This window comes from Nymphaea colorata, chromosome 3 (genome assembly GCF_008831285.2).
Source record: "Nymphaea colorata isolate Beijing-Zhang1983 chromosome 3, ASM883128v2, whole genome shotgun sequence".
NCBI classification, from domain to species: domain Eukaryota; kingdom Viridiplantae; phylum Streptophyta; class Magnoliopsida; order Nymphaeales; family Nymphaeaceae; genus Nymphaea; species Nymphaea colorata.
This window is the reverse complement of record NC_045140.1, coordinates 16,189,898-16,203,189: the sequence shown is the minus strand read 5'-3', so window position 1 is coordinate 16,203,189 and position 13,292 is coordinate 16,189,898. Positions and strand designations below refer to the sequence as shown.

The 13,292-nt window shown below is 39.8% G+C and overlaps 1 protein-coding gene across 1 annotated transcript; it reads left to right on the top strand.

Moving 5' to 3' along the window:
- The first annotated feature begins 9,261 nt into the window (after nt 1-9,261).
- LOC116250882 (AP2-like ethylene-responsive transcription factor AIL5) lies at nt 9,262-12,484 on the top strand. Its single transcript, XM_031624856.2, has 9 exons — nt 9,262-9,505; nt 9,586-9,949; nt 10,331-10,413; nt 10,529-10,537; nt 10,672-10,760; nt 10,845-10,918; nt 11,031-11,081; nt 11,264-11,340; nt 11,523-12,484. Exons 1-9 carry the CDS (start codon nt 9,379-9,381, stop codon nt 12,167-12,169), a joined length of 1,521 nt encoding a protein of 506 aa, XP_031480716.1. The 5' UTR covers nt 9,262-9,378; the 3' UTR covers nt 12,170-12,484.
- The last annotated feature ends 808 nt before the right edge of the window (nt 12,485-13,292 follow it).

The window sequence follows — 13,292 nt, the reverse complement described above, 5'->3', positions numbered from 1 at the left end:
AAAAAAAAGTTCCCCACAAAATCAACCTTTTCTTCTGAAAAAATTCAAGAACTTACTTTTGAAAATTAAGTTCCTCTTCCTTTATTTTTCAACCTATCAAGCATCCCCTTGAAAAACTCTCATAGATAACAAAGGACAACCAACATGATTCTCAGGCCATTGAACTAATATTCGGCCATCAGCCAACCACTAGCCCCAGCCGTTGCTCCAAACCCTTTCAAATCCTTTGTTTCGACGCCAATCAAACAAAGACATGAAAGGAGGAGGAAGCTCGAGGGGCTGAGACACAACACACGGCAGGTTATTATCTGTTGTTAAAAATTTGAGCAAAAACTTATTATATTATTGGATTATTATAAAGCCGTCTGACTAAAAAACAAAAAGGTCATTTCTTGGCATCTCATTTTTCAAAAACCGCGGCTAAATTGGAGCTCATGTGAGACTTTGATCAGACGTATATCTTCATATCTCTCTGTATAATTCAAGCCAGCCGCAGTGGACTTTCTCTTTTGGTATATTTATATCTGGGGAGGCAAATTTTGTCTGGGACATGACTCTTTGTATTTCGCTCTTTACCGATGCAGCTGAGGGCAGTAACGAATAAATAAACAGATAAGTAAATAAATAAAACGAATAGATAAAGCAGAAAAAAGAAATAAGGCGATATAAAAAGAAGAGTAGATGCACAACGAAAGGTAAGTCCGCACCTTTGAGGGCGAGGAATAAATCGGAACTCTCAAGCATGATCGCGGTCCCAATCACCTGCCGCATCTTCTTTTATCAGAAAAAGTGACCACTTATACTCCATATTTCAGTTTCATCCACATTTTGAGTCTCCTAGTTTTGCAGATAACTCTTTATAAAAGAACTTTCCCCAAATACAATAGATATTAGAAGTCATGCACCGAAGAGCTAGATTTTTTTTTTAATTGAACACTAAATATATATAGTTAACAAATTTTCAATTGGTTGTGAGGTAGTGATTCCAGGTCTTGTGCGGTTACCTTATATAACGGAACACAGGTCCAACCACTAAATTATTCTTTCAGAGAATGAGCTCTATGAGGCTTATCACCACCTAGCTTTGCCCCTGAAGCCCTGATTAACTACCTATTCTCCGTCTAATTTCTTAAATGGGTTTGATTACTTATAATTTTTTATTTGTTTCTTGTATAAATGTGTTTGATTACTTTTCATTTTTTATCTGTAAGTTCCGCCTAACATGCATTTGTTGATGTGACGAAAGATTCACATTACCATCTTTTGTTTATCGAAATTAAAGATCTTGAACCAAACTAAAGAGTGTGATTAGGTGACGCCCTTAAATATTGTTTTGAAAGCAAAACGTCATTTTGATTTTGCATCTAAAATGATGTTTAAGGCGTGTGTTCATGAGGGCCGAAATTGGGTTTGCGGAAAAACTTGCTTTTGACAAAACAACTTTTTCAAAAGGGCATGAATAAGGGAGCAATTCTTGTTTTCCATAGAAAATATTGTTTTCCCCTTCGTATCAAACAAAAAATTGTTTAGAAAACCAAGTTCTCACAAAACCCAACTTCACAAAATGACAATCTTTAGGGTGTCATCCAAGCTTAACCTAAGATATCGATATATACTTCGTATATCAAAGTACGATATCAAATTACAGGAGGGTACATGTACCAAAAATTAGTGAGAAGTAATCAAACGGCCTCTTAGTTTCATGAATGATGAAGTTCGAAAAGTGGCTTAGGGGGGTACGCCGAATCCTGGTCAAAGATATTTGCTTTATAATTAATGATCATATAAGAAGCCCTTAAATTTAGGCCATAAGCGTTGGGCATGCTCTTTCTTTAGGGTCAAAACCATACACTGTAAAAAAAAAGCTTAAGCTTGTGCGCATGTTGTACATGGGCCCTCTCCACATGTTCAATTTAACCTTGTTTATTCTAAAAGCAACGATATTTGTCTACGTAACCATTGATCAGTGTCGCGAAAGCAAATCTTATTGGAGTTCCTACTGATTCCCCATTTAAGTTTTTCAATTAATCACAATATATAAATATTTATGTTGTCTATATGTATGTTGCAGAAGATGCGTAACATAATAAACTTGTTTGAATTCCTGATTAAGTTGAAACATGCAGACCACCACGCAACGATTTGGTGAGAAACATCACAATATTTGGAAAACAATAGTGCGAAAGCATAATCCTTGTGCCAAAATGACAAGAATGGATTATGCTAGTCATCGATGAAAGTTGAACGGAAACGTTTTGAATGCCATTGCTAAAATGGAGAGGCGCCTGTGAATCCTTCAAGGGCTTCCATGGCGATACTCAGATATCCCTTTTAGGATGGTAGTAAAGAAAACAAAAGACCAAATAATTTTTCATGAAGCTTTGGAGACCCTAACCCTATTTATTGACTTATAGAGTCCAATTAACAGTTTTGTCATTCCAAAGCAAGTAGCATAGCTGGTTGCATAGACGACACATCATCAATTCGATTATCGTTGGTGTTATTCATCTATACTGCAAACAGTGGCATGCACTACATACGAGTTAAAAAGATGTCCAATATGGCCACCCCAATTTCAAAGCGTCTAGCATACCACTAAATAACAGTTTACCCCAGTATAAATAGGATATAGATACTTGAAAGTTCGTCGTCTAAGTATGCATCCATACTAATTAAGATATGATGCAGAGTTGGGCATATTAGATCACTTTTAAATAGGCTTATCGAAACAGAAAGCATGCAATGCTAAATCATCAGCATATGTTGATTCGTGCTTCAATTTACATGTAATCACATTTTTCAAGGAAAGACGCGAATTATTTTAATTTACAGAGAAAATCCCAAGGGACTGTGATAATGAGCCAAGCCATGCGAACACCGTAAACATGAAACTATATATTATTTTAGGTCGGGTATGATTGAAAACGCTGAGCACGCTAAACTCGAGTGAGATCCTCTCCTGGCATCCCTTGCTTAAACCAACGCTACATCTCCGTTTTCATGATTGAAAGTGAATGGCTCTCCCCCTTGTATGACTTTGAGCACGGGGAAAGGAAGCAAGGAAATTTTACAGAAACCTGTTCATTTTTAACAACAACACAGCTAAAGGTTACTCTTTTATGATGAAGATGGGGTTCCCGATTCATTACTCGATGTGTATAATCATCCAAGTAACTAACTTGATCACGTTCCGCCCAAAATGAAATGACATTGCAGGTTTGAGGAGTAATAGAAGCATGCTCGAGATTTGCCGATATCAACTTATACAAAAATCGTCATCGATCCACAAAATATTAATCAATTTCCTTAAAGTTGAAAAAAATCTCTGCCCTGGGCGGAGGGAGCGTGAGGGGAAATTTCGAATGCGTCTTTGACTTTGACCGCTCGTGAGGAGCATCGATTTCCGGGACGACCCGACCCCTCTCTCTTCCAAACATATTTTAATTCTTTTTTTTTAAAAAAAAAGATCAATTTTGAAGCCTTATGAACACCATGTGATCGACTGAGCACGAACGCAGCTCCTCTTTTGCATGGTGTCAAACGTGTCAACTCCAGACAGCAAACGCGTCAAAAAGTGGGTCCCAGCTGCATCGTCGGTGGGCCCTGGCTGTCCCGTAGGGTCACATCCCTCAGGCGGCTCTCTCTGCCAACCCCCACGGTTCTCCGCCTTCTCGTTCCCTTGTCCCGCGTCGGCAGGTTTTCCAGCACCCGGAAATACCGAAATTCTCCCTCGCACCATCAGCGCATCACGAAGACGCCATCCCCCACGGTTCGGTTCCGCGTTCTCAAGTCCTCGTTCTGATCCATGAGCCAAACAGGAGTTATTTACCTGTACAAAGTACGATGGGTTGGATTACGGATACTGATTTGACAGGTAATGCGGATTCCAGAAAAGCGGAACCGTACCAAGTCCGAACGGTTCTGCTTTTTGACGCAACAGGCACCGCTTTGTGTTTAGAATCCCCTCATCTTGTCTAAAATCCCTTTGCACCCTCCGCTAGGTCTCGTCTGGACACTGCAGAGGCGACCAACCGGGTCCAGTCCCCCGCTTTCCGACACGGACTCACTCACTCTATAGGGCGACTTATCCCGAAAAGTGGGATAAACTGGGATATCGCATTGTACTGACACACAGTACTCCCTACAGTGAAAAAATGTCAGAGAATCCAAGTTTTCTGTGTATGTGAATGCATGCAAGAAGATACCCAACAGTGCCTGAACTCTGTGTCACTGCAGAACATGTGAGGAAAACACAGAACCAGTTCTGTCTGAGAGCTGAGGTCCCGTCAAACGTAAAAGGAAGCTGGATCTTATCCCTCGCGTTGATGCTCCAGTGTCGAAGCCGGCAATGGCGATGAGTTTCCAAGTCCGGCGAGCGAAAAATTAAGCAGAAAAACGCAGAGTTCCTGGTTCCCCAAATTTCTTATCGGAAGACCAATAGTGCATCGGGATCCAGATAATCCAAGTTTAAGATGCCGACATTCGGGCGGTAATTAGAAAAGAAAAAACAAAAAGGGGAGTATGAAGCCCGTGAATGTGACACAAGACCATGTTGTGGGCCCCACTAAGCGTTGGGCCCATCCTGTCTTGCATGGATGAGACAGCGAGTTGGAGCAAGTCGTCGTTTTGGTTTGGTTCTATATATATATATATATATAAATATATTTGGTTGTTGCTTCGTTAAAGTGATTTGGAGCCTAATTGCTTGAGGATGAATGCATGCCCTCAGAAGCTTCTTACTTTGGCAACTGGAATGCAGCATGGGCTTTTGTAGTAGTAGCAGAAACAGTTTCTGAACTGATGAGCCTTATTAAAGGGGAAAAAAAAAAGTTATAAAGATAAAACTGGTAAACAGGTCCCCTTTAAATTTATTGTTTTTCAAATATTTGTTTCGGATAGGAATGCAAGCTGGGAGATAAACACGAGGCCATGTGTAAAGTTACAGTCTTTAGTATGAATGAGCTTTGCTTTTGTTTTTTGCTTAACAGGAAGAAGAGGTGAGGTGGGGTATGTAAATATTTTTTACTCCGGAAAGGCCAAGCTGTTCTATTACGGTTCCAAACATAAAAGATATACTGAGTTACAATTAATCCCCCTGCCTTACGTTAAAATTAACATTTTAATCCTTAACAAGATTCTAACAAAGGCCTGCAAGGAACGTCGGATGCAAACAAACAAATGGATAAATAAGTAATTTCGACTTGAAGCGAGATCCTTAGCCCGAGCTAGTTTTGTCACGCAAACGCGTTAAAGTAAACCGCCAATTAACAGTAAAATGGCCAGGACAGCCTCTACTGTCCTTTTCTGTTTTTACTATTTCCGAAAGTTACAGTGGTTAGATACTTTCGCAAGGTGAAATGTAGTAGTACTTTTGGTAAAGTGGAGAGGACATCAATGATTTCAATCTAACAAAGTGTCACCACAGTAAATTGAGGTGTCCATAAAAGGTAAAAAACAACGTCTAAGTTGCAGGCTCTGCAATGAGAAGAAATCTCATCGAAGAACGTGCTGTGCTAGTGGCATATTCAAACGCGGTAAGATGTGAGGTGGTGGTGCGCAGTTTGCCAAATTATATGTGAGAAATCACGCTAAATCATATTCTTTTTTGTTTATTCTCATTTTCCAATGGCACACCAAAAAAACTTAGGGAGCTAGTAGCACATAAGCAATCGAATTGTAGACCGTATAATTTGGACTACAAAAAAAAGTAGCACGTGTAAACATTTGAGTTGAAAGGTGTTCGAGTTATAAGTTCACCCAAAGTCTAAAAACAACTATGAACTTTAAAAAGAAGAGAAAAGTATGCGAGGTTTTCCTCTCCATGCATCTCGAGGATAGATGATGGCAGCTGATCAAATGCGAAAATTGCGATTAATTACTTGTCATATTAAAAGTAGCAATGTGAAGTTAGACTGTAATTAAATGCCATACTCTCTCCATAACGGTATATTTAACTAAAAATTTAACTAAGTATTATTTGCTCACCATAAAAGACCCACGGAGGTGAATTGTCCAGTGTCCAAAAATCTTGTAAATGTCTGGAAAATAAGAAACTGGTGGCAAAATTTGTTTCTTTTTTTTCTTGCTGAAGCCCATCTTGTTCTCTAACTTGTTTTTCATATAAAAGAAAAAACTATCGTAGATGATAATTTCTTCTTAAAATAATCTCAAGTTTGAAATATTGCTTTTGAATACAAAATATTTCTGATTTTTCAAATTAATTATATGTAATTTCTTTTTATATGTAATTGCAACAAATGGAGGCAGCAAATGCTCGCCATAGTTGGTTGACTTCGTCGGGTTGGGTCGGGAATCACACGAGTAAGCTCAGATTGCTACAAACCTGATTATGAATCAAGGTTGATCAGGCTCTTCCCTGACTTGCTCTTCACTTGGCCCGACTTGTCCGATTCAAGTTATTTTAAAACTCGGCCGAGTCGATGGATCAACTGGTTGACCCTATGACCCAATCATCTGCCAATCCGACGAGTTTACCAACTTCTTTGCACCTATATTAGATATCTAAACGATACTCTATGATTGAAGCTGAATTATAAAATGGATTCCTCTTTTCTACTCTATTACAAATAAAAATCCGACGAAAATTCTTTATTGCATAAATCAATTGCGTATTAAGCAAACATAATGTTTCTTGGTTTCCGCATCCGATAAGCCATATGTAATGCGATCGGTAACCTTGCTTGCGATAGTGCAAGAACTTTCTCGAATGCTGTGGTCGTTGCATTTTTATAATTGAGAAAAAAAAAGCTAATTTCACAAAATGGGCGTGATTTCATATGCCAACAAGCGCATGTGATAATATTCATCTCTTGAACTTTTTTGACTTGAAGGTGTGACATTTCACAAACCATGTGTGGGTTTGGCAAGACCAACAAACGGAATGTTATTGGAACACAGTGTACATGTTCTTATAAAACATGCTTTAAAAAAATACTATATTGTTGTTTCAACATAGATGGTGTATTTCATGTCCAGCATTCAATTTTTCGATTTAAAAACAATATCTATAATTACACAAGAATATAGTGTTTTTGCAACGTGCACCAATTTTTTTGGAGTTTCCCTGCCGATTAGAATTTCTGTAGAAACGCACAAATTTGTCACTGGCGATACTTAAAAAGATTGTGGAACGCATGAAAGTTGCTTCACATAAGCACCATCTTTGCTTAATTTGCAAGGAACAACTTTGAAAATGGTAAAACAAGTTGAAAAGAGAAGTAGATCTTATACATAATTCAAATGAGTTAAAACATACATTAGAAAGATCCAGTATTTTCTTAAAGAAGCTGCTTTGCTCTCAGCTAGCTTACGGCTGATACAAGTTGCTGCCTTACAATGGCAGATAGATTAGTGGCACAAAACTTAAGTTAGAACTGCGATTGACCAGAGTTTCGAGAACTGCTAAAACCACACACTTCCAAGTTAGTTGGCTAACAAAACAAAATAGACATATATTATCATCAGTACATGTTTATGAATCAAGGCCAAACGACTTGATCTGAGTTCCTTAACTTTCTAATATCTGTATTATTGAATTATTACCTTGCTAGACATTAACAATGGGTTGGATTTGAGTGTTGAAATTCTAGAGAGAGAGAGAGAGAGTGAAGTAAGTTCTTTACATGAAAATTTCAAAATCTTGCTGGAACCTTGAACAATTAACATCTATTTTGTTTGACTAGATAGTACATTCTTTTTTGTTCTTAAGGGCATGTTTCATTATTTGGTTTACTTTTGCGGAAATTTTTATCCTTGTTGTGGTAAAGGTAGCCAAAAAATTGGTGAAAAGATTATGAAACTTCATTCACCACTATAGGATTTTCGTACTCCACATCAGGCGGCTTAAGTCGGTGGAATAAAGGTTTGGCTTCCTTCACTTCATTTTTCAGATAGAGAGATGCTTCAATAAAGTTAAGGATGTTAATGTATCAGATTTGAATTGGATGCACTCTTTACCATATGCAAATAAAGAAAAGTTTCCAAATTCAAACCTGACTTTATTTTTACATCTGAATCTGAATCGAGTTTCAAATACACAATTGAATCTAAACCACGTCATGATATGTTAAGAGCCGACTATTTACTTGAAACTGAATCGATCGGGTACTTATTTAAAAACTAAATCTCAATCCAATTAGATGTCTTTTCTTTAATCCATGATTGATATGGTTTTTAAATCATACGTTAAAACTTTTTCCTCAACTGAATTTTTTGAACCATTTTGGTTGAATATCCAATCCGAAGCTAGCTAATCAAACTTGCCCTTAATGTCCTTAAAATGTTTGGAAGATGGAGAGGAGTACCATTACCATTTGCACACCAATTCAGACCAAACCATAGCTTCAAAAAGAGCTTCTCGCGGTACTTTCGCAGAGAACTGCCAAAGACTCTGCGAAGTAACGCATTTCTAAGGAAAACACACGTTTTCTTCCATTTCTAAGTTGAAAACCTTTTCCGCCAACCAAAAAAAACTTCGTAATTTTGGATTTGGCTAATGAGATTTGAGAAAGTTTGAATGTTGCTCTGGAAACGCTTCCTTAACCAGTAGCTATCTCAGTACTTGTGCTTAATTTACACACACACACAAAAAAAAAAAAGCACCCTGTGATTACATGAGAACATGAGTTTCATGTATGATAAAACATGAGTTTCAAATTTTAAGAACTGCATTCCTTGAATGTAAAGTTGTGTGGGAACTTAAGTGAAGTTACGTTACTTCCTTTAAATTGAAAATTGCCTATAGATCTCATGCATACGTAAACTTACCAAATTTGAAACACTGGAACCTCTTCGAGTTCGGATCGTAAACATTGGAGTACGGTCTTGATGAAGACAGTGCGTTGTCAACTCAGATGCGCTCGTCTTCTCCGAGAGTACTAGTCGTGGACAATTTGTCCAAACAAAAAAGGAATTTTTGGCGATGGTGTTTTCGTGTGGTCAGCGACACTGTGTTCGAGACTTCAAGTCATGCGACGACCATTAAAGTGGAAGAGTGGTACCAAAAAAAAAAAAACAGACGTTTGAACTTGCTTGCTTCTTCTATTCTAAATTATGTACAACTTTCGACGGTGCAAAAGTAAAAATGCTAATTACCGCAGGGGCAGGAATGTCATTCGCCTTTCTTTCGTTCTCCTGTCCTTTTTCCATTTTTGGTCTTTCCCACCGTTCCTTGGTGCAACGCCTGAGAGCTCTCAGCCTTCGCCGCCCTCTATATATCCTCCTTCCGGCTAAATCTCTCTCTCTGTCTCTCTTTCTAGATTTCTCTCTCTCTCTCTTTTTCTCTTGCTCGTTCACCGAAGCAGGAAGGAAGCTAAATAGAGGAAGCCGAGCCGCGGTGAAGAGAAGAAAAGGAAGGAAATGAGTTCTTCTCACAATTGGTTGGGTTTCTCTCTTTCCCCTCTGGAGATGGTGGAACCTTCTAGAACCATCCAGCCGCCCTCCCAAACCCCACAGCTCTGCCTCCTTGAAGCCTTCACCAACAACGGTACAATCTCTCTCTCTCTATCTCTCTCTCTCTCTCGCGCGCGCGCGTTTGTATCATCCTTTTTATCTCTCGTATATCAGGTTGGTCTTGCTCAGAAGAGCAGCAGGCGACGAGCGACGGGGGCGGTGGCGGAGATTTCGCCATGATGGGGGCGGCGCCCAAGCTGGAGGACTTCCTCGGCGGAGCCTCGCTGGGGAGGTTCCCCGGAGGCTCGTCGCCGGCGCCGGAGTTCCAGGGTGCCCAGCCCTACGACGCGGATCTGAAACCTATGGCCGTTTCCGCCGGTGGACTGGAGCACTTCCCCGCCGAGCCACAACAGCAGCATCGCCTCGGGAGCAGCGGCCACCTGGACGGCGACGGTGGAGCTTTGCCGGTTGAGTCGGTGTCCAAGAAGTCCGTCGATACTTTTGGTCAGAGGACCTCCATCTATAGAGGGGTAACAAGGTCATCATCAATTCTTGCTCCTTTCATCGTCATCATCATCACTCGTATGATGTGGTCACTCATATGATGTGATGGTGCATTTTCTGGGCATGGCATGTTGATACGGTCATGGCTACCGTCTCCGGTCATCATCGTCAACAGCATATCATATCCTTCTTTTGAATACATATAGATGAAAATCTAATTCACTCAATGAAGAAAGAAAACGAAATGAACACAAAAAGAATCAGCAGCTGGGATTGCTATCTTATAAGAGTATGACTGTTGTCAAATCATGAATCCTAATAGAACCAATATCACTCTACAAAGATGGATACGCTTTTGGTGTCTGTGTGTATATGTGTTTTCTTTTAATCTTTATGTCTTTTTTTACGGGTGCAGACATAGATGGACTGGACGATATGAAGCTCATTTATGGGATAATAGTTCCAGAAGAGAAGGGCAAACTAGAAAAGGAAGACAAGGTATTAGCTTCCCCCCTTTCTGGCATTTTAGGATATTTGCATTTTCTTGGACATTGTTGATTCGAGTTTTTCTCTTGCATGTACGGTTTGAACTTTGGGATGCCATCTTTTGCAGTTTATTTGGGTGAGTTCTTACTTTTTGTTTTAATATAGTTTGTATTCCAATGAAACAAACAGCTACTTTATTTTGGATTGGTATCTTTGAGCGTTATTTCTGATCATAATGACTTGTTTATTTGGTTTCATGTGATTTTTCAGGTGGGTATGATAAAGAGGAAAAGGCAGCACGAGCGTATGATCTTGCCGCTCTGAAGTATTGGGGTCCGACTACCACGACTAACTTTCCGGTAAGGTGTTCAGATTCCGGTGACCCTTGTTAGAGCTTATGTATGTTTCGGTGATTGAAAGTGACACTTACTCTTTTCGGTTAGGTATCTAACTATGAGAAAGAGCTAGAGGAGATGAAGAATATGACTAGACAAGAGTTTGTTGCATCTCTTAGAAGGTTGGATACTGTCTCTTCAGTGGCATTAGGAATCTTCCCAAGAAAAAAAGGGAGACGTCCATTGAACAAATATTACTTCGATATTTCCTGATTGGGTTACTTGGTTTTGCAGGAAAAGTAGTGGGTTCTCTAGGGGGGCTTCCATCTACAGGGGGGTCACAAGGTTGGCTCAGTTCAACTGTATTTAGTATTTGCCTTGTTAATTAAATTGTTATTGGTTCTCCACATTTATTCCTTTTAAAGTTGAGGAAATAATTACCTTGTTGTGGATAGAAGAGCATCTAGAGAATTAAATGAACAATAATGAGCAAATCTTGAACGGAATTGCCTTTGTGCGATTTGCAGACACCACCAACATGGAAGATGGCAGGCGAGAATAGGAAGGGTAGCGGGAAATAAAGACCTCTATTTAGGAACTTTCAGTAAGAATTATTTACAACTGACGAACTTTATCTTCTAATTTCTGCACCGAACACTATATGCCTTTATTTGCTTTTATATTCACCAACAGTGAACGCAGGTACATCTTTCGCTGTTCCTTCTGAACAATGGCAGAAACTTATTGTTGGTTTTTTTATTTGCTGGTGGAAATTTTATTGAAAAGGTACCCAAGAAGAAGCAGCTGAGGCATACGACATTGCAGCTATTAAGTTCAGAGGTCTGAATGCTGTAACAAATTTCGACATGAGCAGATATGACGTGAAAAGCATAGCCAACAGTAATCTACCCATTGGGGGAATCTCTAACAGGAACTGTAAGAGCTCAGACTCGTCTTCGGATAAGAGCATTGAAGGGAAAGCCATGGATGACCACGAATCACAAGCAAGCATCCCCTTCGCTGTAACTGTCAAGCCAGAGAACGAATGGCCCTACTCCTCGTACCACAACACTACTCAGAGTCCTAATGCCCCTGCCTTCCTCAATCACTCACAGGTTGAAGCCCATGCGGCCATGAACTTCCCCTCGTCGTCTGGTTTCCAACAGAATAATAATGGCTACCTCAACCATGGGATGCTGATGCAGAATCCGTCATCGCCGGCCGATTCAATGACGCTTTCCACCGACCCTCTTGCGGCGGCAGCGGCACGAAACCTGTACCACATGTACCAGCAGCCATCAGGCTACATGAGGACAAGCGGCTATGAAAATTCTGCTGGTTACACTAATTGGGTTGCTGCTCCCGTGCAATCATTTCAAGATTCAAGGCCCAATCTCGGAGTTTTGCAGACACCCATCTTCAGTATGGAGTGAAAGATGAAACCATGAAGAAGAAGGTAATAGTGGAATGTGAAATCACAGATGCTAACATGCTTAGGGCTGCAGTATGACATGAATACATCTGACCCCATTTAGAGTTCTAGTTGCGAAAGAACAAGACTAACAAAAAATCACACTCTGGATCATGTTTTTCCTTTCTTTTTTATAGACACTCTTCGGCCTTGTCTCTAGTTTACTTTCTGATCAGATGTAGTATTCCGTTTCATTATGTTTCGAATTTCGTATCTTTCTGTCCTTATGCAATGTAAACTCCACAGAAGAGAAAATAAAAAGAAAGAAATATCAGTATCTCTCTCCTCTTTGTGCGTCAATCATATTAGATATGCATGCGTGCATGCATGATCCTGCATGTGCATGTGCGTGCATGTATGACAAATTCTTCTTTATTAAAGAATTCCCACATTGGGACAAGGAAAATAAAATAAGGATTGGATGATTTGCCTTAATGGGTCATCATGGTATTATTATAATATATCTTGTTGCACTCATCCTAAAAAGAATTAGAACGCCATTCATGATCATTTCTTGTCACAAACCATACTTGGGTTGGAGGATGATGACTGCTCCGTTGCTTTCGGCGCATGAAGCTTTGACTACCATTAGAACGGACAACGGAGGTCAGTTACGAAATAGACTTCGGATTCTTAGTGAAAGACAGAAGGCTCCCTTTTTTTATCTCAAAAGAATCACATCGAGTTTATGATTCGTTGTTCTTTAACTCTTTGTTTTCTTAGATTTGATCCGAAGCTTAGAATTATTTTAGGGGTGAACCTCAGTTACTAGATCCAACCAAATGGGGCGGTCCATCATGGCCCTCGGCTTCACTTTGTGGGTGGTGAACTTTGTCATCTTTCTCATGGCTCCGAAAAAATTATTGGTCTTCTTTTGTTTTTTCAGCTTTTTGTAAGTGACCAAAACAGCCTTTGCACGTCTGTCCACTGCGAGGATTCTTCCTTTTGAAAGTTTGACCGATGACGGACTGCCTGTTTGGTGGGCAACGAGAACGCGACCGAGTTCTCAAACTTTGCGGTTGGTGGATGAAGAAAGTAGGTTCAAGTTCTCGAACTTTGCAGCGGATCGCTCTGCTAATCGATTG